This window comes from Equus przewalskii, chromosome 5 (assembly GCF_037783145.1).
Source record: "Equus przewalskii isolate Varuska chromosome 5, EquPr2, whole genome shotgun sequence".
In the NCBI taxonomy this organism is placed as follows: Eukaryota; Metazoa; Chordata; class Mammalia; order Perissodactyla; family Equidae; genus Equus; species Equus przewalskii.
In genome coordinates this window covers 5,928,141-5,953,176 of record NC_091835.1, presented here as the reverse complement: position 1 = coordinate 5,953,176, position 25,036 = coordinate 5,928,141, and the positions used below count along the sequence as shown (strand labels likewise).

Genomic DNA, 25,036 nt, shown 5'->3' with positions numbered 1-25,036 from the left:
GATGTTGAAGCATTGGATCAACTTGGTAAGAGAAAGGAGCCAGGGTGTTTGTCTGGGAAGGAAGGAAGCATGGAAAGGGGGTGGGGGACGGGGAGAGAGACATGTAGAGGCAGGAGGGAGGGAGGAAAAGAAGGACAGAGTGGGGATCTTAGATGCACCTGCTCCCTCACCGGGAGGTTTCCATGGAGGGAGGAAGGGACGGACCTGGAAGCCAGGGGCCAGTAGGCAGGCCAGTTCCTAGGGGACGTCAGACGGGAGCCTTAGGGAGTGAGGAGTGGCACCAGACAGCCTTTTGAGGTCTGTCTTTGAGACCTCTGGTTGCTGTTACCCGGAGATCTGATCTCTTCGCTGTCTTCAGACTTCAGTCTTAAACCAGGGATCGCCGACGCCGGCCTGTGTGGGGAGAGCAGTGAGTCACTGGAACGGCTGGTGTCCGCAGCCAGCCTGTGTGCGGGGTATTTTGCGGGGCTTTCTGAAGTTTTTCCCACCCGGTCCTTGTTGGTGGCCAGGACTCATGGGAAGCTCTTGTGAGCAGCTTTAAAGCTGACCAGCACTTCGCACGGCCGCCCGCAGGCCAGAGGCCAGTGTCTCTAAGCCAGGTCTCCTTTTAGCTCTGGATCCTACTGACAGAGAAGACTCCCCAGGGAGCCGGCCTTGTGCCTCAGGTGGGATGGAGGGTGGAATCTGACACCTTCCTCATCCCACCTTTTGGGAGTAAAAGCAGGGTCTGCTTTGTATGTAACTTCAGAGCCACTTCTCAAATGCCTGCGGTTAATAAAATATTTATCGTCAGCAGATGGTGGCCAGGAGCGAACAGCCGCTCTTGCTTTCTGCAGAACCTTCTAGAAATCATTATGTGGGGGAAGGAGAGAAAGTGAAGCTCCTGATTCAGTGCCCCCTCCCCACAGCCTTCTGTTCTCCCTGGGCTTCTTGGGCCGCACCCCCCCCACCTCCGCCCAGGGCCTTGCCCTGAATTCTTTTTACACAGCCCAGAGTCCTCCACTGTCTCTCGGCGGCACAGAGGTTCCCAGGCTGCTTGGTTAGTCGTTTGCTTGAGGCTCTTTGTTCTGGTCTCTCCACCCTAAGTGCTCAGAGTTTTAAAACAAAATAGGTTGAAGCCTTGACTGGGAGGTGGTGCGGGATGAAAGGAGCAGGGACCAGGCTGCCAGAGCACAGAACCAGGATCCGGTGGGCCAGGCTGGGCTGACAGATGCTTCTGAATGAGCTCACACCCTCATTCACTTTCACCTGCACCAGAATTTTGGTAATATTATTAATTTAATGGTTTATTTAGAACTCCACCTTTCCTATGCCCCAGAGAAACCTGACTTGTAATTCTAATGAATAGGAAGAACGTGGCAGAGTGAGGTCCAGCTCAAGGAAGACCGTGGACCCGAGGGGAGGCTGCTGCTCTGCAGAGATGAGCAGGCCGGGTCCAAGCTGAGGAGGCGAGGAGCTCGCAGGCAAACGGAACTGGTGAGGGTCGTTGCTCACCCAGAGGCTGGTGTTCTAGGTTCTCTTCCCTGTCTCTTCTTGTCCCCCGGGTGTCAGTGACTAGGCAGAGGCTGAGGCTCCTGGGACACTGGGGACACTGCTCCTCATTAGGGTGGGCTATGTGTGGGGGGGGGCACCACCCGTCTGGAGACATCAGCACCTCTAACAAGGCCCATGTCGACTCTCCCATGGAGCATCACTTGAGTCTGTGGATGAGTGACGAGTGGCTAGTGTTTTATGTTGGCTGGAGTCATGCATGTTCGTGTGTGTGTGTGTGTGTGTGTGCGTGTGTGTGTGTCTGCTAGGGAGAGAGAGAGAGAGAGAAGACAGGGCGAGGGGGAGAGAGAGAGGTGGTGAGAGGGTAGGAGGGACTGGTGACCAGGGAGGCAGATGTCATCATCATCTCAAAACGTGCAAAGAAATCGTGGGTCCTTAAGCACAAAGTGGCTCGATTATTCATGTCAAATGTTACACTGATGATTCAGGTTGATATCGGCTGATTTCGAACCCTCCTGCCTAGGGAAGTTTTTAGAAAGTAGTAACAGTGAGTTGTGTCTGGGACTCCTTTCACACACTGGAGTCTCAGCTCACGTGCCTCCGTTCAGCAAGGACTTGGAAAGCAGCCGCCCGGTGCCCGACCTGCTGGGCGGCCTGGGTGTGGAAGAAATACTGGCTGCAATCCCTGCCCTGGAGGGACTTACCAACTTGTTGAAGAGGCAGATCTTTTACAAATGAAACAAACTGAGGGAAAATAAAAGACCGGTTTCCGGAAAGTACTGGAGTTCCATTGTCTGAGAGGTACACCTACTGTGGCGTCCCTGGGCGGTGGTCCCAGTCCCTGGTGAAAGCTGTGCACCGGGTCTGGATGCCTTGAGAAGCCCCAGGGGGATTTGCCGGTTTGTACAGGGAACATGTCACATGTGTAGTGTGATCTGACTTGCTACATTTGTGGGGGCATTCCCGTCCCAGCATTGGGATATCAAGTCTTATGATACGTGGCTACTTGGAGATGCCCCCTTGGGGATCTCCTGCTGGGAGGACCGTCAGCTGGCTGCCTGACCTGGGAGAAGGCCAGCAACTCCATAGTCTCTTCCCGGTGTGCAAAGTGGGATGGCGTCGTCCACCCTTTCCACCTCAGGTGGTTGCGTAACTTGAGGGATGGACCGGGGAAGCCCCTGGGTCGAGCACTGTATCATGGAGTCGTGGGTTATCATTGGCCGCAAAATCTGTTTAGGCAAAAAGAAATTGGAGTCAATACCCTTCACGTTGTGGACGCCTCTCCTGTGTCTGCCTGCTCTTGGGCATTCCTCTTCATCCCTACGTCCTCTCTTCCTTGGCTCTCACCTGCTTTCTCCAGGGTCCGTCCACCCCTGCTCCTCCGGTCAGGCTGTTCCCCAAGGTCTTCCCTCACTCCCTGCTTCCAGACCTCTCCTCTGATCCCATGGCCTTCACGGTGGTGGAGATGTATGTGCGTCTCCCCCACGTCTAGCCCTCCAGCTCTGTCCTGGCCCCTAAGCCCACATCCTGACCTCTCTCTGCATGTCCTGCAGGCTAACAGGTCAACCTCGGCTTCCTCCGTGCTGTCCCACTTAAAGGCGTCCCCTACAGATACTATGTTTTTTCCTATACACACATACCTATGATCAAGTTTAAAAATTAGGCGCAGTAAGAGATTAGCAACAATAACTAATAATAAAATAGAACAATTATTACAATAATAAAAGTTATGGGAATGTGGTCTCTTTCTCTCAAAGTATCCTATGTACCGTACTCCCCCTTCTTCTTGCAATGATGTGAGACAATACGGTACTCATGTGATGAGGTGAAGTGAGGGCAATGACATGGGCGTTGTGACGTACTGTTGGGCTGCTGTTGACCTCCTGATGGTACGTCAGGAGGACGACCAGCAGCTTCTGGACTGCGGTTGACCGCAGGTAACTGAGACGCGGATAAGGGGGGACTACTGTATAGGCACATGCAGGGCAGGGGCACTGTCCTATTTATTTTAGAGTCCCCAAAGCACCCAGCCCAGGACCAATATACAGCACTTGTCCATTCCACATTTGTTGAATAAACGAATGAGTGAATGCATGAATGAATGACATGCTGGTTAAAGCCCTTGTGGGCAGGGCAGAGGTGTCATTTGCCTCCCCTGTCATCGGCACATCGTTCTTAGGAAGAGCCGGGCCACGGGCTCCGTGTTTTTCAGCCTTTGTAGTGTCAGACAGCCCAAGTGGACACAGAGCAGTCTGAGGACAGGGCGGCTGAGCTGCGTCTGGTTCCCCGTAAGTTGCTCCTTTCCCCTCTGCCCTGATCGCTCTGTCCAGCCCCCGACCCCACACTTCTGAGCTGCAGCTCGGGGCCTTGAGGAGCCCTGTTCAGCACCCAGTCGCTCAGCCCTCTGCCTGCGTCAGGTGGCTGACCGGCTGCCCGCCTTGCTTCCAGGTCCCATCCCTCCTGCCCAGTGTCACTAGTGTTGGCTCCCAAGTCTGAGTCCTATCACTCAAGCGGCGGAGCGCCTCGTGTGCTGTGAGGGTCCCTGCTGCTGAACCCCAGTTTGGTGACTGGGACTTGCTTCCTGTTGCAAGATTTCCTGAGCGCCACCTCTGAGTATCTCATGTTGGTTTAAACCTTAGCATTTCCCTTCAGCCGCCTGGCCTTTGCCGTCTCCCTCCTGCCCAGGTGCTGTCTGCTCGTCTGGGCGTCTTCTGCCTATCCTCATCGGCTATCCTGCCACCCCTGCAGGGCTGTGTGCCACCCCTGGCCATGGGCATCCTGCCTCTGCCTTGGGGAAAGTCATCCCGCCCATCCCAGTGGAACACCGGAGAGCATCTGCCTTCTGCAGACTCCTGGACAGTGCGCTTTCCTTCAGCTGCACACCGTCACTCTGATCCTGATAGCTACCAGGTCTGCCTGAGTGACCTCAACAGTGTCCTACTGAACCTCCCACGTTCACTCTTGACCCCTTTAAAGGGTTCTCCACACTTTAGCCAGAGGGATCTTTAAAGATGCAATACTGTTCATGTCACATCACTGCCCTGCTTCAAACCTTTCCGCATCTTACCTTGCTCTTAGGAATAAAGACCACGTTTCTAAAGAATGTTAGAAAACGTGAATACAAACTGATACATATCTAGCCCCAGCTACCTCCTGAGGAAATGTCCCCTTTCTTCTAATGCATAAGCTTTGCTTCCTCTCACCCCAGGGCCTTTGAATATGTTTCCTTTGCCTGGAACTCTGTTCTTATCTTTCACCTTAAAGCTCAAGCCTGCCTGCTTCAGGATGCCTACCTGACACCCACCCCCACTAGCTCTCTCGGCTCCCTAAACTCCGCCTTTATAGCGCTGTCAGTTTTTAATCATACAGTCACGTGATCATTCATTAATGGTTTCCTTCCCTTGACTGTAGTGCGGTCCAAGGACAGGAACCATGTCTGTGTTGCTCACCATTTTATTGAGCCCCGTGATTAGCGTGGAGTCGGTGCTTCACACATATTACTAGATGAAGGGAATAGCCCAGCATGACCCCACCTGTCGATCCCATGGAAGTTCACTGGGGCTGTGTACGAGCACGTCCTGGATAGACGCTCTGCCACTTGTCTCCAGGAGCCCGGGCTGCATACCGCCTGACAAAGGGTAGATCGTAAAACAGACGTGCAAAATGGGCACTCAACATCCCGCACTGTTTATGGACAGTATTTGCCCATGCGTGCTTACTACTTAATTTTCTTGTTCTAAGGAATTAGGTAGATATTGCATACCGTGGTAGTCTAAATTTACTGTGCTCCCTTGAATTCAGAGCCAGTAGAAAGTTCGTCTCTTCACATGAATTGTTTTCTTCTTTTAGTCACATGAGAGTTCTCTTCCCTGTTGGATTCCCGTTTTTGTTTTAGCGGCCGAGTACTCAGTGCAGAAATTCATATTTAACATAGCAAAATTACTTCTACCCAGGTGTCTGGTTACATCTGCTCTCTGCTGCTTTTAAAGTGATTTTTTTATTCTATTGTGTTATGTGTGCTTAATTATTAAAGACGATTCAGACTTTTTTGTTAGAAATATATATATTTATATATTACATTGTATGTTACATAATATATAAAATGTATACACATTTTATTTATGTTGTGTGTTACATACATATGAAGTATATATTACATATAGTATGTTCTATATATTGCAAAACCCTTATTCCTCTCTGTTTTGTACCATAGTGATAACAGTCCGTATTCCTCATTTGGAGCAACGTTGGCGAGGGATGATGAGCAGAATCTGTGGAGCACGCCTCGCGATGTGTCCCACACAGAGGCGGACGACGACAGAGTCCTGTACAATTTGATAGTCGTTCGTAATCAGCAGGCCAAAGATTCAGAGGTGAGCACCTTTTGGGATCTCGCTGTGAGCAGGTGATGACGTCCAGTAAAACTCAGCCACGACTGAGAAGACTGACTCGGAACAAAGGAAAAAATGAAGGGTGAGGTGTTGGAAGTGGAGAGCAGATGTTTCAGCAGCATATAGTTGCTAATTATAGCTGGTCCTGGTAGACCTGCTTGATGGACAGATGACTGACTTCTTACCTTAGTGACACAAGTTCCAGTGATACAGAAACAGCAAGGCACTGCTGTTGAAGATGCTTAGGCTAGTTGATCCTCTTAAACAGCTTAACCAGTCCGTCTCTGTTCTCTCTAGTTGTTTGGCAAACCACAGTTAGAAGACTCAGACTAGGGTTCAAGGGTACTTTGTGTTATCACTAATTCTGAATTAGTGGGGCCTGAATTAGTTTCATTCTTCTTTTTTTCTGTTTATAGCATCTTAAAGTGTCCTGTTGATCCGACAGCAGCCTGTCTGCCATCTTTGAGATGATTTTTGTGACAAGGCTTGAAACCACTCTTAGTAGACTCAGCCCAAAGTCATTGGTATGGGAAGGCTAGAATATTGAAAAGGAGAGGACTTAGGAAGTTAAGAGAAAACAGCAAAGGGGATTGAGTTTTATTTTCTCCTTTATTTCAAAAGTAGTATTATGGTACTATGCATATAATATGATGCACTACAGTGTTAGAGTATCATTTTCCAAATAATAGAAGCAAGCTTTTCTAACTCCTGTGTTCCTCAGTGAGTTCTGAGTAGAGGCCTCTATTAAACAGAGATCACCGGTTTTACCTTGTATCTTGTTGGAATTGGGAAGAGTAAGGATACTTGAAAGCCCAGGCTCTCGCTCTGAAGAAAAGCCCTGGAGTGTGTGTGTATGTTGGCTGGGCCATGGGAAGTCATGTTCCTTATCTAGATTTCTTTATTTTTGGCAATTAATTGCTAACTTTTTTTCCCAAAAACATGCTTTAGCAGGAGGTGATACATTTGAGAAGCGCCACGTGCCCTGGTCCGTTTGTTCATGTGGCTTGGATGCCTCTCGGGGTTAGAGGTGGGCTCTGGTTGAGGCCTGGGCGTAGGGTGCCTTGGAGAGTCCTGCACTGGCTTCGATGAGTGTCCTTTCTCAGGTGTGGAGTGCTGACAGGACAGCTTCTGCTCAATATCCATCACAGGGCTTAACTCAGAGGCATCGCATCCCTCTAGTGGCCGTGCTCCACGCCATCCTGGCTTCCCGAGACCCCAGCGTCATACCCCCCCTCCACTGGTAACACTTGAAGCGCGTCACAAATCCGGCTCCAGCCAAGAACAGCCGCCCTGGCTGCCCTTCCTGAGCAGGTGGCCAGGAATGCGTGACCTTGCTTTCCCTTTATGGAAGAGCCAATCCTTTCCTACTGTTAGGGCTGACCAGTTAGGGTTTCTGCTGGTGAGAGTAGACCCAGGGCTTCTCTTTTCTTCCCTTAGTCTTCCCAGAGCTGTAACAGCAATAGGGAAATAATGTATGGTATATGCCCACCTCCCGCCTCACTCCACGGCGCCCTGCACATGTACAAGGGCTTGAAGGGGTGTTTGGACCGAGCCTGACAGCTCGCCCTGGTGGCACTCCTGCTTCCCTGCCCTGTTTGTCTTTCTTCTAAAGAGACAGTAGAGGAGGTTACATGAGCCACAAAGCTCTGAAATGGCCGCTGTGTCGCTTCCCTGCTGCCCGTGGCCCTGAGCGAAGGGCCATCCAGAAGGCTCTCTCCTGCTTGCCTGGGACACCACATCAGGCTTATCTCTAGAGGACCCTGTAACCAAGACAGACAACTGAAGAAATAATCTGAAGATGTGGTGATGATAATTATATGTAAAATGATTTGAAATGTTTCTGTTCATGGTGCTTCCTTTTCGTTTAAGTGTAAAATATATATATACACAAGGGGAGTATAAAATATATATAATATATTTTAAGGTACATATATAATACATACATAATATATATACAGGGTTAAAAAAATTTCTTATATTTTCTTCCAGAAATTTGAAATGTATGTAAAAGCATATCTTAATATAGCTACTCATTTTCCCCACAGATTGGATCATATCTTCCATACCATTCTGCACTTTCTTTTTTTCTGCTTAATATACTTTGCACATATTTCCATTTCAGTATGCTTAGAGTTACCTTAGGCTTTTGGGGGCTCTCTAGCATTCTCCTGTGTGGATTTGCCATCATTTATTCCACGGGCCTCTGTTGATGTTTGGGTTGATTCAGGCTTTTTGTTGTTAGAAGCAGTGCTGTGGTGGATACTCATGACTTCCATAGTTTTTTCAGGAAGAGAATTGCTGGATCAGAGAGACTGTGAGTTTAAGATCTTGGAATTGTCACAGTGCCTCCTTCTTGGAGGACCCTAGGAAAGCACTTCAGGGCGCAGAACTGAGTAGGGCTGGAAGCCCAGGCTATGTTTAAGGGGAGCAGCTGCTAAGCCCCAGATTGCTGTTTGCCGTTTGCCATGTGGAGAGTGTGGATCCAGAAGCGCCAAAACTTTGGATTTTTAGGAGAAGCTGAGAATCCAAATTTACTTTTAAAATGTCTAGATTTTTAAATGATAACTCACATTTAAAAATGTGTCAGTTAAACAAAATATGTTTCCACTGGTATGTACGGAACGTTTATAATAAGGACTACTGCTACTTATTAATATGGTTCTTTTGTCCAGTATGATTGAAAGATGAGCTCACCGTTGGTTTAAAAGGTGGAAGTAGGAAGCTGGTGGGGAGTGTTTTAAGTTTGAATAAGTTCCATTTCTATTAATATTGCTTATTTTCTTTTTCACACAGGGTAAAATTGGTACAAATTTTACTAAAACGGAGGATTTTAGTTTTGAAAGAAAAACTAATTCTACCTACTAAAGAACAAGGAACCCTAGATATTTTTTGCGATACAACTTAGAAGCTCAAGCAAGGTATTAAGGAGAACGGAACCTTTTGTTTTTCCTTAAGTAACAATAGCACAAAAGACCTAGGAACGTCCGTAGTTGGAATTCTCTGAAAAATGAAAAATAATTTCCAGACAGTGTGTGTACTACCTATAGCCTTCTATTGAATCTGAAGCTGGTGGAGAAAGGGCTATAAATAGTTAAGGCTAAATTTGCAGTGTTTTCCCAAACTGAAAAAAAAATCAGAAAAGAAGACATATAGGAGAGCAGAAAATGAAGCAAAGGCGTGAACTGAAAAATGACTCGCAGTGTCAGAAATTGTAAAGAGGAACATTATTTAAATCTAATAGAATCCGCCTTCATTTACACAAGCCTTCAAAAGCGGATGGAAAACAGACTTTTAGCAGAAGAAACGGTGCATTTGCAGACCTCCAAGCACTAGAAAAATTATTGCTCTTGTCTTTGAATGATGCCATAAAATGCTTTGTGTTTGACTAAGAGGTAGGAAACAGCCTCAAAATCATGTCACTAAGTCATTATCTTCATGTTCGTTCTCATTAAACTAGTTAGATACTTCACATAACACGCTGTGTTCTGGGCAGCTTAATAATGCTTAATGGAATATCAGTGCACCTTATTTATTTCGAATTTGTGTAAATAATTTAATCATATGGAACGATCTTGTCCTCCAAGCTATTAATAATAATGAAAACAGTGCCAGGCACTGTTCAGCCACTTTACGTATATTAACTATGTCCTCTTTGCAACAACTCAGTGAAGTGGGTGCCGTTAGTATTTCTTTTTGAAGCAACTTGTCCAAGGTCACACGGCCCAGAGTGTGGAGCCAGGGTTTGACTCTGGGCTCCGTGAATGCAGAGACATATTGATAATGAGCTCCATGATTGAACTCGTGAGAGAGGAACAGATAGTGGCTGTGATTCAGTGTAGATTTCAAAGTGCACGAGCAAAGTCTGCACAGCCTCTTTCTGTGACCTGATGCCAGTGATGTGAAAGGCATTCTCCCATCGGTGGGATGAGAGCTGGGTTTGGTCCGAGGGTCGTGACCGCAGTTCAGGAGGTGTTCCCGGTTGTAACATAACACACTTTTCCCAAGTTAGGCTTTTCCACAGTAAGTGCAGCTGGTTAAGACTCCTGCCCTGGGCTTCTATTTTATTAGCTTCAAGATGTTTCGTCTTGCTGCTTTCCGTCTCTTGTTCACTTTTTTTCAGTGTTCTCTGACTTATGGTCTTTGGTGTCCCTTCTGATGGTCCAGAAACATTTTCAACATTTTCACTTTGCTAAAAAAGGCTTTACATTTTTGATTAAGAAAATAAGTGCTAAAAATCAAATCATTCTCATAAACACTTTGAACTACTATTTTGGTTCAAAATAGGTGATGTTTATTGGGTGTAAGTAGTGATAGAAATTCTATGCTTGTTTTTAAAGCTATTAAGTAATTGCTTGCTCAGAAATGTATGTGGTTCTGATGTTGAGTGCCTGCCTTTCTGTCACTGAGCAAGGCGGTATTTCTACACCAGCAGGATCTGTGTGAACACCAGGTGCTTGTATGGCTCAAGTGATCCCATGAAAACCATACTCTGCGGAACCCCAGGGAACAGCTACATGTTATTATTTTCTAAAACTATAGAGGCAAACACATAAAATGTTCCTGGTGTACAGTTGGCTTGTTCTTCCCGTGTGTCGGGGCTCCCTGCGGTGGAGTGTTGCCAGGCGTTGTAAACAGTTGCTGTAAAATGTTGAAAATAGCAACGGACCTTCCTAGGGGTTGTTTGCAGTGTCTGGATTATACACTTAGCCTGTCATATCCCTAGTACTAAAAGAAAGGACAAAACAGAGTGGACTGGAATGTTCGGTGGGAGGCTGTGAGGAAGTGGGAGAGAGGGAAGAATGGATCGTGTTCCGGCTACATCGCTGCAGCGCTTGGAGACGGGATGTTCCAGTTCGGCTCTGCGTTACTGTCTTAACTCGCCTCTGTGCACTGGACGAGGCCTGCTCTGGCAGGGCCATCTGCTCTCTCCGCAAAGGGGTGAATGTTGGCTCCTGTTGGAGATAGGACTGCAGGTTTTACTCAAAGCGTGACGGAGCAAAATAACAGTGGAAAATGGAAGCAATTCTCTAGATAGTTCAGGGTTTCTCCAAAGGGTTTCTCCTTTTGGTTTGGGGACCAGATGATCTGGATTGTTGAATGCGACCATTCTTGATTTTACTTTGCTAGAGACTGTTTGGGTCGGCGGGGAGAGAATGAAAATAGTTATTAGGAGCTGAGAATCAAATGATCTCACTCTCTGTTTTCTAGGAAATAGGGTTTATTGAGTACGATGTTGTGTGCTAAGCGTTGTGCTGCGTGCTCTTCAGACACATGCTGCATCCTCACAGTAACCCTGCACAGGAGGTGTTTGCCACATAATGTTGGAGACTTGCACTCACCTGTCCAAGGTGTTGGAGGAAATGATTGGGCGAATTGGGGTGGTCGTTCAATCCATATTAAATCCATATTCCTTTTTAAAACCGAATAATATTCCCTTGTTTGTGTAAACCACATTGCGCTTATCCATTCATCCACCAATGGGCACTTGGGTTGTTTACAACTTTTGGCTAATGTGAGTAATGCTGCTATGAAAGAGGTATACAAATATTTAAATTCTTTGGGGTATGCACCCAGAAGTGGAATTGCTGAATCACGTGGTAATTCTCTGTTTGGTGTTTTGAGGAACCATCATGCTGTTTTCCACAGCGGCTGCACCATTCTACATTCCGGGCATCAGTGTGCAAGGGTTCTAATTTACGCACATCCTCACCAACACTTGTTTTTAAGATCACTTCTTAACCTCCAAATTGATTGATGAAACAGCTGGTGGTTCCAAATTGATCAGTTTTCACCCCTTTGTAGAGTAGATGCAGTTGAAAGTGGGGGCCAGTCACCGCCACTGAATGTCAGCAGTTAGGAATGTAAACTCGGAAGAGGCTGTGTCCGGCAGAGCCTCCCTCTGAGCTGCTTGGCCATGGAAAGAAGGTGGAGAGGACAGAAACCTGGCGGGAGCTTTTAGTACCTGAATTCTTCTCTCTTTTTCTGAGTGTCCATATCCTAGAATGTAATGGCCAGGCTTCTTTCTTTTGCTGTTCTGTAGACTGTTGTGCTCATTGGCCTCCTTCCCTGTTGCCCCAGAAAGATAGTAGATAATATACTTTGGGAGTACTGACAGATCAGTGAAATAGGATGGACAACAAGTTGGGGACCTCCGCAGAGCCTACAGGAGATGGGCAGGAAGCTGGCCAACTTTCTCCATATCCCGCACTTCACTGTCACAGTAACAGATGGCTGCGACTCTGCATTTCCTGAGTTATTGTGCTTGTAATGGTGGAAATTTCCAGAAGGAAGGCCACCTATTTATTGGCAAGCATGTGCAGAATAATTCGCTGGTAGGAATTGTATCTTTCCATTAATTTCTTTACAACTTACATAAACCAGTTGGGCCTGAGAAGAAACTGAAACCATAAAGCTGCCTCAAAAGTTGGTTTTTAAAAAAATTACAATTGACTACTTATAAAGTTGAAACACCAGGGATTAATACCAAATTAAGCCTCTGGTAACCTCCCTCAGCATTGGCTTTGGTTTTCTCTGGAACAAATGAGATCATCAGAAATGCCTGCCTGTCATGCAGTCAAGATGCTTCCTACATGCATTGCCCGGCTTCTCACAGCAATCCTCTGATGTGGATGAACTATCTATTAAAAAGAGAGAGAGAGAGACCCAGACAAGTTTTCTCTTCTTGATAGCGTTTAGCAGAAATGGGCTCCTGACTCAGGGTTTATTCAACGTCCTTGACTATGGAGTGGAAAAGGAAAGCTACAAGGTTCTGAGGATTTAGGGCAGGTACCCGAATGATTTTCTTAGTCCTTTGTTTTAAATGTGAACAGGAACAATCGAGTGGTAAATAAGTTTATAGGCACAGAACTTTGCAAAGAAAATGTAAGACACTGTCCAACTTATTTCTCTCTTAAGAAAACTCTCATGTGTGATTGTTTCTTCAATAGTATCTAGGCTGTTATCTTCTACAGGATTTGTTTCAACAAAAGCTCAAATTCTGCCTGAAGTGCCTATTTGTTGATTAATTTTATCAAAAATGACATGTCTAATATACATCGAGCGGGTTGATTTGGCGTTAGAGTGTTGCCAGTCTTCATACACCTGGAACGCTAATATTTCTTAGCCTTGTTGTTAACTTAGTGTCAACAAAGTAAGAAATTCTTCTCTGTTCTTCCCAGATCCCCCACTTCTCAACTCAATTTGAGAACTAACTGGTGGATGTTGACATTAAGTTAGGGTTTCTACTTTCATCATAGTAAGGACCCACTTCTGGTTTCACAACTATTTTTAGGTCAGTGTGATGGATGTGTTGGTCAGGGAGGCTGGTTGGTTGTTCATGCAAAGGTCACAGGCTTGCAATGCCGTGGGTGTGTCACTGCTGCCAAGATCTGGTGATCGCTTTGCATGTCTCTGATCTTGATGTTTTCAGGGCACCGGGAGCTATTTGAACTTAGAGAGTGTATTAGTCAAGAGTTCTCCAGAGAAACAGAACCAACAGGACCTGTCTGCCTGGCTGTCTAGCTGCCTGTCTATTTATCTATTGAGATATTTCTTTTAAGGAATTGGCTCACACGATAGCATAGGCTTGCTGAATCCAAAATCTGATGGAGGGAGCCAGCAGGCTGGGGAGTCAGGGAAGAGTTGCAGTTCAAGTCCAGAGGCAGCCTGCAGGCAGAATTCCTTCTTGCTAGAGGGAGGTCAGTCTTTGTTCTATTAAAGCCTTCAAGTGATTGGGTAAGGTCCAGTCACTTTGTGGAGGGTCCTCTGGTTTACTCAGACTGCACCTATTCAAATATGAATCTCATCCACAAAACACGCTCACAGAAACATCCAGAATAATGTTTGACCAAATATCTGGGCACTGTGGCCAGTCAAGATGACACATAAAATTAACCGTCATGGGGGCTTTTGCTAACACTAACTAAATTCACATGAGCCTGCCATATAAACTCAAATGCATACGTCCATCTGGTGAGCCATCAACTTGAATGGGTCAGTGCAGTATCTCCCTTATAATAAAATCTGTACGGGAAGTCGGTGATCATAGCAGAAGTTGGCTTGGTGGAAAGGAATCAGACAACGAGAACAGTGACTGCTGAGATTTATGGATGTAGACACAAAAATATCCATAGTTATCTGTAAGTTAAAATTGGGGTGAGTTTATTATGAGCCAGATCTGAGGACTAGCCCTGGGCCTTCCTTCCCCAAGGAAGGAAGGGCACCAAAGAAGTAGGGTGTACAGAGTAGTTATATACTGTCTTGGAACAAAGAGCATACATCACATATGACAGGAATGTCCCTTTTACAATTGTCATACAATAGTTAGCTGGGGCAGCAGGTCGGTGGTCGGCAGGTCAGTGGTCACAAGGTGAGCACAGCAGGTTGGTAAGTAATTCTTAGTTACTGGGAAGAGATGCTTATCCTTAGAGAAATGCCAGTATGGGGGAGCTACATCCCTGTCTTTAGGGGCAGCATTCTTGTCTTTGGGACACAGTAAATGTTTAAAGCAGATGTACAGTGCATGCTCAACAGGCCACATCAGGTCCTTTTGGAAAAACAAGGTCAGGCCGAATTAGTTTTACACCAAATGGCTTCCTCATATATCCTGTTGCTTTTCCTTTATTTGTCACGGAGTACTTACTGTATACCAAGTGCTGTTCTAAGTACTTTACGTACGCTGTGTTAACTGCCATTGTCCTCAAGACATGGTCACCTGCTGCTTTCATCTCCAGTGTAAAGTTACTCCTGTCTTTTGGTTAGGACACCCTGCCCCTTGGTGGCAGGTGGAGATTTCTGAACGTCACCTGCAGGGGAACAGTAGTCTCAGGCACTGGACACAGGCAGGGGTTTGGGAGGGCAGGCAGTGGAATGCGGACTCGGGAAATCCAGAATCATGGAATGTTGGAGGAATCTGGGCCTGAGAGCAGGGAAGTATTTCAGCTGAAGACGCCACTGTATGAGGAAGCTCGCAGATACCCAGGCAGAGCCGGCAGAGCAGGGATGGAAGGTAGAGAACTCTAGACGGTGCAGGTGGAACGAAACACGCAGCTTATTGCAAAGAGAACGTACCGCACTGCCAAGGCCCAGCAAGTCCTTCTGTCCTCGCTTACTCCCGTGAGACCTCTTGACTATTTTCCCAATAATAATGATGTCATCTCTGTTGCCCATAGATAGCTACACTTCTCCAGTTGAAGGCTTATTCACTTTCTTCATTTATTATTTAATATATAAGGCTGGACTGAGGGCACAGAAACTGATGTGGCTGTTGAACTTGGAGGACTCTCTGCCCAGACTGTGGCAGCGTTCAGTAAAGATCGACATTTCTCTCTTGGCTGAGATACAGAAGCGCCCACGGGATGTGGTTGCCCAGAATGTCATCCCTTGTGACCAGCAGAGCTCCTCTGCTTCCTCATCAGTCATTTTGGCTCCATTCACCAGTTTGAAGTTCTTTTTAAGGTGGAGTAGCCTAAATATTGAATCTAAAGTCAGCTCATCAGTTTTGCTGTTGGCATCCTATGACCCCATCCTGTGGTCATTCTCATACTGTTAAACAAAGATATGTGTTCTTTGTAGTATTGTTTTGAAACGTAAAAATCTGGAAATAAAAATATCCAATGAAACATGGGTTAAATATATTGTAAATAGCTATACTAATGATGCTATACAGCTTAAAAAATAATGAGGTAGGATTTATAAGTACTGGCGTGGAAAGATAGTTCTGATCTATTGCTGAGTGGGTATGTACAAAGCTATCCCACTTGTGTGCAAGATATCCTATTGGTATAAAAGCATATTTTGCTAATAGGTAGCAGTAAAATTTCTAGAAGGTTACCTCTGAACTTGTTAGCCTTAGTGACCTCTTTGGAGTATAAGTGGGTGCAGAGGGGAGACCTACTTTCCTTTAATTTTATGGTCTTCTGTGCTGTTTGAAAACAATTTTAGACCATATGCAGGTATTACTTCATATGTGTATACTTCGTATAAAAAATTACTTCACAGCACACTTTATGGTGGCTGTTTCCTGGGTCTTTCTGAACTGTGTTGCTCTGTCTTGCTGTGGGTGTGCTGGAGAAAGGGGAAGGGGAGGGAGAAAGAGGGAGAATGAAGTAGTTTAGGAGGAGCATGGAGCAAGCTTTGAGGGATCCTGCCAAAATGGACCGAGGAGAATGTGCATGAAGTAGTCAGTCGGGTGTTTATCTTTCCAACATTGTAAGATTCAGCTGATAAATCAGGCTCTTTCTCTGGTTCCCCCCACCCCCCTCCCCCCCCCCACCCCCCCAGCTGCCTGGGAATTCATATGGTAATTAACAGAGCTGTTTGTCAGCTTCTTCACACCCCGACCTGCTCAACCACCCCTGACTCCGCCCCACCCCTGCCTCCCCAGCCCCTTCCTTTGATTGGTGTTGCTCATCTTGGAATAACAAAAAACGGCTCTTAATTGCACAGAGCTGGTGAGAGCCCTGGATACTGGCGCACTGGGACCTCAGGATGTGAGTGTGCTCAGCTAGGGAATCTGCAAGGTTTATGAGGAGTATTCCAGAAGAACAACTTGGCTTGCCTTCTGGTTTTGATTGAACACGTGGGGGCAATGGTTGCACCCATCCAGTTTTGATGAGGGCCCATGTCTGCTGCTTCTTGGACTTAAAATCCCCAAAGTGTTCTGGAAGGAGACCGTATTTTTATTGATGTAAAACCACCCTTCCATGTGGGAGCCTGTCCCTGGCTACCTGTCGGCACATAATTGTGACACATGATCACGCTATTTACAGCGCAGGTGTGAGCTGTGCCATTTAATGGTTTTGCAACGTAAGAGGCAGGCTGTGTGGCTCATGAATACAAACTGGGTACGCCCTCTTGCAATAATTGTCACGTTTAATTACAAATTACTTGAAGTCAAGTCACACCCAAGCTCTTTGACCACATTGCTCTTGTCATTGTTGTTATTAACTTGGAACTAATTTCGGTGGACCTGAGTTAAAATTCTTTCCGTCTTCCGTAAATAATGTTTTGCAATAGGAGGCCACAAGCGTGTGGGAAATATGTTTGTTGGTCACAGTCCTGGTTGTGGAATCGTGTTTTTCAACCAAAAACCGGAAGATCAGGTGCTCTGGCCAGTTAACAGGCCCAGATGTTGGGCGGGTCAGGAGAGAGGAGCACTGCAGGAGTGAGCCTTTCATAGCACAACCAACGTACTTTTTGTTCATTTAGTTTTCATCTTTGCTTTTTTGCCAGGCTTGGTGAGTTTACCAGAAAGTTTTGAAACCAGGTACAAGTGGTAGAGATAAAAATTTGCTGCAGTTGAGTTTGTTATTAAACACAGGACATGTTCCAGGGACGTGCCCTTTTAGCCATTGGTCCTGGTCTCTTTCCTCACAATCACTTAAAATTTTGAGGGCTCCGAGGAAAGCTAGGAGTGGGAGTGGCAACAGCTTGTAAGAAGCGAGAGGGCTTCAGACCAAGGACCGGTCAAGGTGTCTACTCTTTCAACCCAACCCTTGCAGTCTACAAAGATAAATTTTAAGATGCCCGCTGTGGTCCTGTACTGCATATACTGTAATCTGTGTAAAGTCAGCGAGGTGGCCGTGTTTTTTCTAGTGGAGAATGACTGCAGGCCATACTCTTAATGTTCTCTGCTTGCCTCTCCAGGCAGAAGTCTGGAGGGGATGGGTAATGTGTCGGCATGAAGTAGACTGCTTGGAGTAGGACTGAACTGCCCAAGGATGTATTTGTGATCAGCCTTCACATGCAGAGCCCTTCTCTCTGCCTTTCTGGGGCCCCCTCTTAACTTCTGGAGGCCCCTCCAGGGTTCTTCTCATGTTACCCTCTGTCTGTGCCCCCTTTGGTTGGCTCCTCCCCAAGCCTGGCTCTCCCCACCAAGCACCCCATCCCTAACATTTTTTCTCCCATCTTTCCACCCAATTAAACATACTCTGTGTAGGCTCGGCTCAACCAGAAGTTAAAAAGAAGCAGGTGTTCGGACGAAAGTAGGGGAATTCAGTGAAGAGTGTGAATGATTTGAAGGAGGAACTTGTGAACCCAGATTCATCCTAATTGGTGAAATGTGAAGAAGAGGAGAGGTTTTCTGAATGGAGAGGCCAGCTCAGCTCAGTACTTTTTTGCTGGGCTTCCAGATATGTCCACGTATATTGGCACCGTGGTTTCTGGTCTTTCCTAAATTGGATTGGAGCAGCCTTATCACCTGGGAAACACTGCCAGAAGCTGGACGTCCAAAGTCCCTAGGATGGGGACAGCGTCCTGCTTGAGGATCCCAAGGGTGGAGGCCAGGGCGCTGGATGAGCTGGACCCCTCTTGTACAAAAGGATTTTGTGGGGCCCAAGGGCTGACCCTGGCACCAGCTGGCAGTTAGCATCGAGCACATCTTTGAGTTGCACAAGAATGTGGACAACTGAGTGGGCTTTCCAGACGTCCTTCCCGTCTGACTGGGGTTAGGTAAGGCAGGGGCATTTGAGAAAGCATCTCCCTTCCAGCCGGCAGATTCTCGGCTGATCTCGAAACACTGACTGCCATTCATACCACTCACCCTACCTGTTCTCTGCCCTCGTTTCGAAAGGTCTTTTCTTCCCTTGTTTCCCTGGCTTCCAACCCCTTTTGACTCTTCTTCCAGCCACAGAAGGTCGAGCGCAGGGCTGTGTAAAACAGCCTGGAAGGGAAGGCAGCAGCCCTCTGCTGGTTTCCTCCATTTTCTTCTTCCCTTTGCTTGCTCAGAATGTTTTTACTTGTCTGTGCTTGTCTTCCTGAGAATGTCTCAGCTGACGCAGGGTGAGCTCTCATCATTGAGAGGAACTGGCTCGGGCCCAAATGTGTCCAGGCTTTTTGACTGCTGGCTGTTTGAAAACATAGCATTTCATTGACGCCTCAGTCCTTGCCTTAACATTTTAATCCGTGACATAGTAGTTATCCTTTACCCATTTTAAAGTGACATTTGGGGAATAGGCAGCGCCTTTTGGATATACAGAAATTAGAGCGAGCGTGTACTGGAGTGTTTCTGAGGGAGGATTTTTTGTTGAACTCCTGCCTCCAAGGGTGGGGAGCCGTTGACACTGTTGTCTTTTAACCAACTGTGGCTGCTGACATCGTGCTTATCGTGGCCAAGGTCCCCTTCTCATGAGGACACCAGTCACATTGGATTAGGGCTCACCCTAATGACCTTGTTTTAATTTGATTACCTCTCTAAAGATGCTATCTCCAAACAAGGTCACATTCTGAGTACTGGGAGTTAGGACCTCAGCATGTGAATCTGGAGGGGGTCACCATTCAGCCATCATGGTAGGCGTGCCATTGTTAGGATTAAAAATAGTTGTTTTGGGGGTCAGATCTAGGCCCTGAGGGCACAGCAGTAAACAAAGGGTTTGTAGTGAGGGAGCCTCCGTTCTACAGACAGAAGACTGACAACAAATAAACACCATGGCGGTTGTGATAAGCACTTTGAAGAAAAATAAGACAATATGAGGGAACAGAAAGTGATGCTGGGCTGGGGCGTGGAGACCTGGATGAGGTGAGGGGGTGAGCCTTGTGAAGGACCTTCCAGGCAGAGAAAACAGCAGATGTGAAGGCTCTGAGACAGGAATGAGCGCGGTAGATGCCAGGAACCGCGAGAAGGCCAACGAGGCTGCAGAGGGAGCAAGGGAGGGAGCTGTGGGGTGTGACGCTGGGAAGACCAGCAAGGACCAGATCGTGAAGGCCTGGTAGGCCATGGAGAGGATTTTAAATTTTGTTCTAAGAGGGATGGGGAGCAGTTTTGAACTAAACAAGCAGGAACTGCTTATTTGTCCCCTTTGCAAGGTTTGTTCTTTCCCTCTGGCCCTGTTACTCCTGATTGGGGAAGCTCACATTCCTTGGGAGAGCTGAGCAGGCCTGGCCTTAAGCCACGCCCTCCCTCCCTGTTGAGAGAGAATTCCTCATGGGCTCTTGATCTCTGCACATGTTGTGAGCAGAGGCGCTGTCTGCCCTTCATTCTGAACTGTCTTTTCAAGGATGTTTGTATCGTGAACAGTCCTGGGAGGCGTAGATGGTTCTCTCTCCAGAGTGAAAGCCAGGCAGGCCTGTTGCCGGGTATGAAACAGCCCGGTTCCTTAAGTGCAGGGTTCCTCTCCTGTGATGCAGCCTGCTGCCCAGGCAGGTGTCATTTGGCCCTCTTCCCGTTACCATGTTGGAATTAGGGCTCAGACAACTGGCATAAAAAATGCTGATCTGCTGCTGCTGGGTCGTTTGCCTCTGAGCCAGGAGTCTGATGTCTTTCGTCAGCACCCACTGAACGGCGGCAGGAGAACTTGTTAGTGAGTAAGGGAGTCACATTTCAGACGCTTCACAGTTCTTGACACCCTTAAAATATTTCTGTGTTGGTATTATGACAGATCTTGACCATGAGCCAGTGCTTTGGCGTATGTCTGTGGTTTTTAAACCTTTTTCTGTTATCTTTGGAACTCCTTTTCTCCCCCCAAATGAAATCCTCTAGATTTTCCCCATCTAAGGCAGCTCCCCAGGCATCTTTGGAAAAGCCAGCCAACATAAGTTCAAAAACACTGTGTTGAGCTACTAAAAGGCCCCTTTAAAACTCAAATTATATCTGGAAGTAATAATACATTAGTCCTTATCAGAGACTGATTAGTTGTGTCTTAGCAAAAAAAATAATTTACCCATCATTAGTAGGACAGCACAAATTACTTTTCAAAGCAATGGGATCCAGGGCTGATAAGTTTGATTGCAGGATCTGGAGGGGGTTGGGAGGAGGGGGCATGGCAGTGCTGGCCCTGGGCGTTGGGTCAGGACCGAAACCTGGAGAAAGGAGAGCGCTGGAAATGATAGCAGAGGACAAATAAAACTACACTTGAGCTGCTTGGTTTCCTTGGGCCTTACGATCCCTTCGAGGTGCCCCCCCAAGCTTTGGGTGGGACCAGGCAGAGGGAAGGAGCACCCTTACTTGCACATACACTTCATGATGGGGCTCTGTGTGAGGTATTTGGAAAATGACTCTCCTTCTGAAACAAGTTCAAAAGCTTACCTACTTCCCTCTGTTACCTGGGGCTCTGGCAGTGGATGTTAAAAAGTAAAAAGGATTCCTGTGCTTCATGCCCAGTTCTACTACTGTCTCCTGACTCTACTGCTAATTTGCTATGTGACCCGTGGCAGGCCACTCAACCTCTCTGGGCCTGTTTTCTCATTTGACGGAGGGAAGTATGGAGGACACGATCTTGAAAGTTCCAGTACTTAGAGGCCTGTGAACTATGCTGAAATGATGTGGCTTTTAACACCACTCCTGGGTGTCTGTATCTTAAGGAGCTGGACCTCACTCGTGCCCTCTGAGCGAGATGCACGCGCTATGCCTGGAATAGGGGTTGGAGGCATTCCTGAGAGTGAATCAGGTGGATTTGATTTCTCCACGCCACATGTCCCTCCACGGTCTAGACAAACTCTGGCCCACAGGCCAAATCCACTTTGATTGGACACAGACACACCCTCTTGTTTACACCTTGTCTCTGGCTCCCTTTGCATTGTGGTGACAAAATAGAGACCTTGTGTCTTGTAAACCCTAAAACATTTACTATCTGGCTTGAGGCCATCGAGCTTGCCTCTGGTTTGGTGCTCAGTAGACTTGGCTCAAATGATTGTGTGGATTTAGTTTTTCATACAAAGAGGACCCGTGACTGGCCTCTTTGAGGACGGCTTCCGGTGTCCACTGCTCTTTGATACTGTGGGAGAAGAGTCCTCTTTAGAAACTGAGAGACTCTTCTAGCCTTTTCATTTATGGGTGCAGAGGGTTTTTCATCTACTGATGATTTTTTCTTTTGAAAAATGACTATACAGTTATCTGTCATGCAGTTTAGTCAAGATTTTAAAAAATACACTGTAATTTCTAAACATGTTAAATGTACCAGGGATTAGGGCCACACCACTGTTTCCCCTTCACATTCTGGGGTTTTAAATGCACAGGAATTGTGTTTGGGCTTTGCTGGAATTGATGACAGCCTGCCATGTTGGTAAGGCACCGGGCACCTGACTGATGAGGCAAAGGTCTTGAAAACCAGAAATGGTTGCTGAATTCAGGGTTCACCAGGCAGCTTGCTAACTGGCTTGGCAAAGGGTCATGCCTGGGTCTGTAACAGCCAGTAAAGAAGGGGGTAATTATAAACAAGCATGTTACCCCGTGCGTGTCGGGCAATTACAGGACGGCTTCCACTTAGGCGGTAGTTTCCTTGAGGCTGTGGCGTGGCGTCCTGCTCAGGCTTTGTTGGAGAACCCACAACACGTGAGCGGGGAGGCAGCATCTGGAGGCGGTTTTGAAGATTGTGGGGAAGTAAAAGGTGGACAGTGAATGAGATCCTGGAATGGTAAGGGAAAAAGTTTTATAAGGCTTGGGTTTAAATAATAACTCCAAAGTAGGAATCAAGGGATGGGGGAGAGGTGAGGTGAGCAAAACACAGGTTGTCAAATCCAATTCACATGGATCCTAGATGGCACCCAGCATCAAGCTTCACTGATACTTTCAGACACAGGCGAATGAGAGGCTCAGATGAAGCAGAGAGAAGGCCCCGATGCTGGGAGTGTTTCCCCAGGACCCCCAGCCCACAGGACATGCGCCTCTGACTCAGAATGCTAGTTGAGTCTAAGTGGGTTCACTGGGTGACCTCACACGGTAGACAGCGTTTAGATTATGCCAGAGCTCCGTTGTATGCCCCTCATTATAGCCTGTGTGACATTCTCCAGGGAGCCATACCCCAAAGATGTTGGGTGTCTTGAGTCGAAGTAATCCTTTGGCCAGAGACGTCCTGCTAAGAGTGTTCTGTAGATAAGGTTTCTTCTTTCTAGCAGATACCGTTAGTCTAGCTACCTGGAGGTTCACTTGATAAGGAAATTAGATGGACTCACCTGCCTTCTTTTCTTTTTCCTGGGGGCTTCCCCCCCACCCCAGCACACACACACACACACATGCAGTCCAGCTGCTTTAACTCCTTCCTGTGAGGGGGTGAAGATGAAAAGCACTGGGAGTATTCAGTATCGGGCAGAAATAACTTGACAGCTTTGAAATAAAGACAGAGGAGTTGTAAGTAGGGTCCCTGATGATAAGCTATGCAAGAAGAGTAATTACAAAAAGGGTTACCACTACGATAAGAAGTATTTGGGTTAAAAAATGGAAAACTTTCAGATTTGGGGGTTGTTAGTATATAAAAGCAAATTATAACTTCCTAATTTCTCCCTTTCCTCCCCTTGTGTCTTTGCCTGGCTCTGCTGAAAGGCCCACCCTCCCCCGCCCCTGCCCCATACCCCACAGGGATCTTGACTCTGCTGGGACTCCTTCCTCGTTGTCACCTTGTCCTTGCTTTGTCCCCCTGCTCCCCCTCCTCTTTGAAGCTGGCAGAGATGCTGGAATACAGAGTATATGGCCACCGAAGCAACAGTGTTTTCAGCTAAATACTGTGACATGCACAGGAACTTGCAGATTTATCGAGATGATTTTCAGTTAACAGAATCCATTGAAATCAGATGGCTAAGGGCTGTGCATATCCATCCAGAACATAGTAAATACTTTTCTAAATAAATTCAAATTACGATAGTACCCATAACTAGACTTCTCCATTTTGAGGTAATCAGACACGAGGTTAGGTTAACAAAGGAAACTGTAAAAATAATCCTTTGTAGGGATTTTAAAGTTTCTGTTGTGATTATAAAAGAAGTGCATGACCATTGTGGAAAATTTGGAGAGTATAGGAGAAAAAAAATCGCCTATATATAATCCTACCCTGAGATAAACACTCTTATACTATTTTATTGCATTTTTCTTATGGTATTGTTGATGTAATAGGATATATACACACACATATGTACATTATACATATATTATGTATATATACTATTGTGAATATATATACTATTGTTTAAAAAATACACATAATATATTATAATAAATGTACATATTCTGCTTTAACACTCATCATCAGTGTATCATTAGGTCTTTTTTCTTCACCTTTTGGCATGTATAATTAATGCTTTAATGTACATCATCTACATTGACTTCTTTTGTTTTTGAGATTATTTCCTTAGGATAGATTCTCGGATTAAAGATTTTACCCATTTTTGTATATTTTGATACCTACTGCCAGATAGTTTTCGCTATCTGTGAAAAAATAAAGTGACACCAATTTTATAACTCTCAATCTTAATACAAAAGAGCCCCTTTTGCCATACCCTTCCTGGCAGTGGACATTCTCATTTCCTTTTATTTTTGATAGATAATTTGGCTAGACAACAACAGCAACACAAACTTCATAGTTTTACTGAGAATTGTTAAAGGATGGGTGTTACTGCCTAGTTGATCCTTTTGTGAATTATCTTTTGAGGTCTTTTGTTCATGAGTATGATTTTTCTTTCTGTATTTAACCCCTTGCTAAATTCGTATCACTTTTTCCAGTATGTTGTTTGCCTTTTTATTATTATTTTGTTTCTTGCATGTACAAAAGTTTCAAGTTTTTCTTTAGTCAAATTATATACTTTTCTGTTGTCTTGAAGGTCTTTTAAAAGTAGTAAGACATTTGTCTAGGTATAGCTGTCAGTTAAATGAGATTATGGGTATGAAAGCGTTTTTATCAAGTGAAAGACACACCACCAATAAAAGGAGTGTTACTAAACCAGGTTTGTTTTGCCCACCTCGCAATTATGCTGATCACCGGGATGGTAACTATGCAGCAGAGAGAGGGTTTGTTCAGAAGGCAGCCAAGCGAGGAGACAGAGAACAAATCTCAAATCTGCCTCCCCGGAAAATGAGGGTTAGAGATGTTTGTGGGAGAAGCGGGCAGGCGGTCTGACGTGGGGATAGGTCATTGGAGGTGAGGGGAAGTGAGGGAACTTATGATCTGCGCAAGTGTGGTCAAGCTTCCTGGCTCTTCACAGGACGCGTGTTCACAAAATGGCATCATTGCCATGATCTGAGGGTGGGGTTTTCAGCTCCTTGAGGTGAAAGGGTCACCTGTCAGTCATCCTGGCAGGCCCAGTGGATGAGTCAGTGGTCTCAACCGGCCTGAACCGGGCAAGGAGTGGACTCTCAGTTCCTGAGAAACTTAAGCACGTGTTACCATGGTGACCCAGGCATCAGAGATGCTATCTATAGGGTGACTTTAGTAATGCTGTTATCTATCTGC

At 46.2% G+C, this 25,036-nt stretch overlaps 1 protein-coding gene across 1 annotated transcript in view; it reads left to right on the top strand.

Annotated features, from left to right (window-relative positions):
- Positions 1-25,036, top strand: part of MREG (melanoregulin) — a 55,542-nt gene that overhangs the window by 11,329 nt on the left and 19,177 nt on the right. Inside the window, exon 2 of the mRNA XM_070618235.1 lies at positions 5,705-5,864. Within this exon, the coding sequence (XP_070474336.1) occupies positions 5,705-5,864 (160 nt within the window). The remainder of the gene's footprint in view (positions 1-5,704; positions 5,865-25,036) is intronic.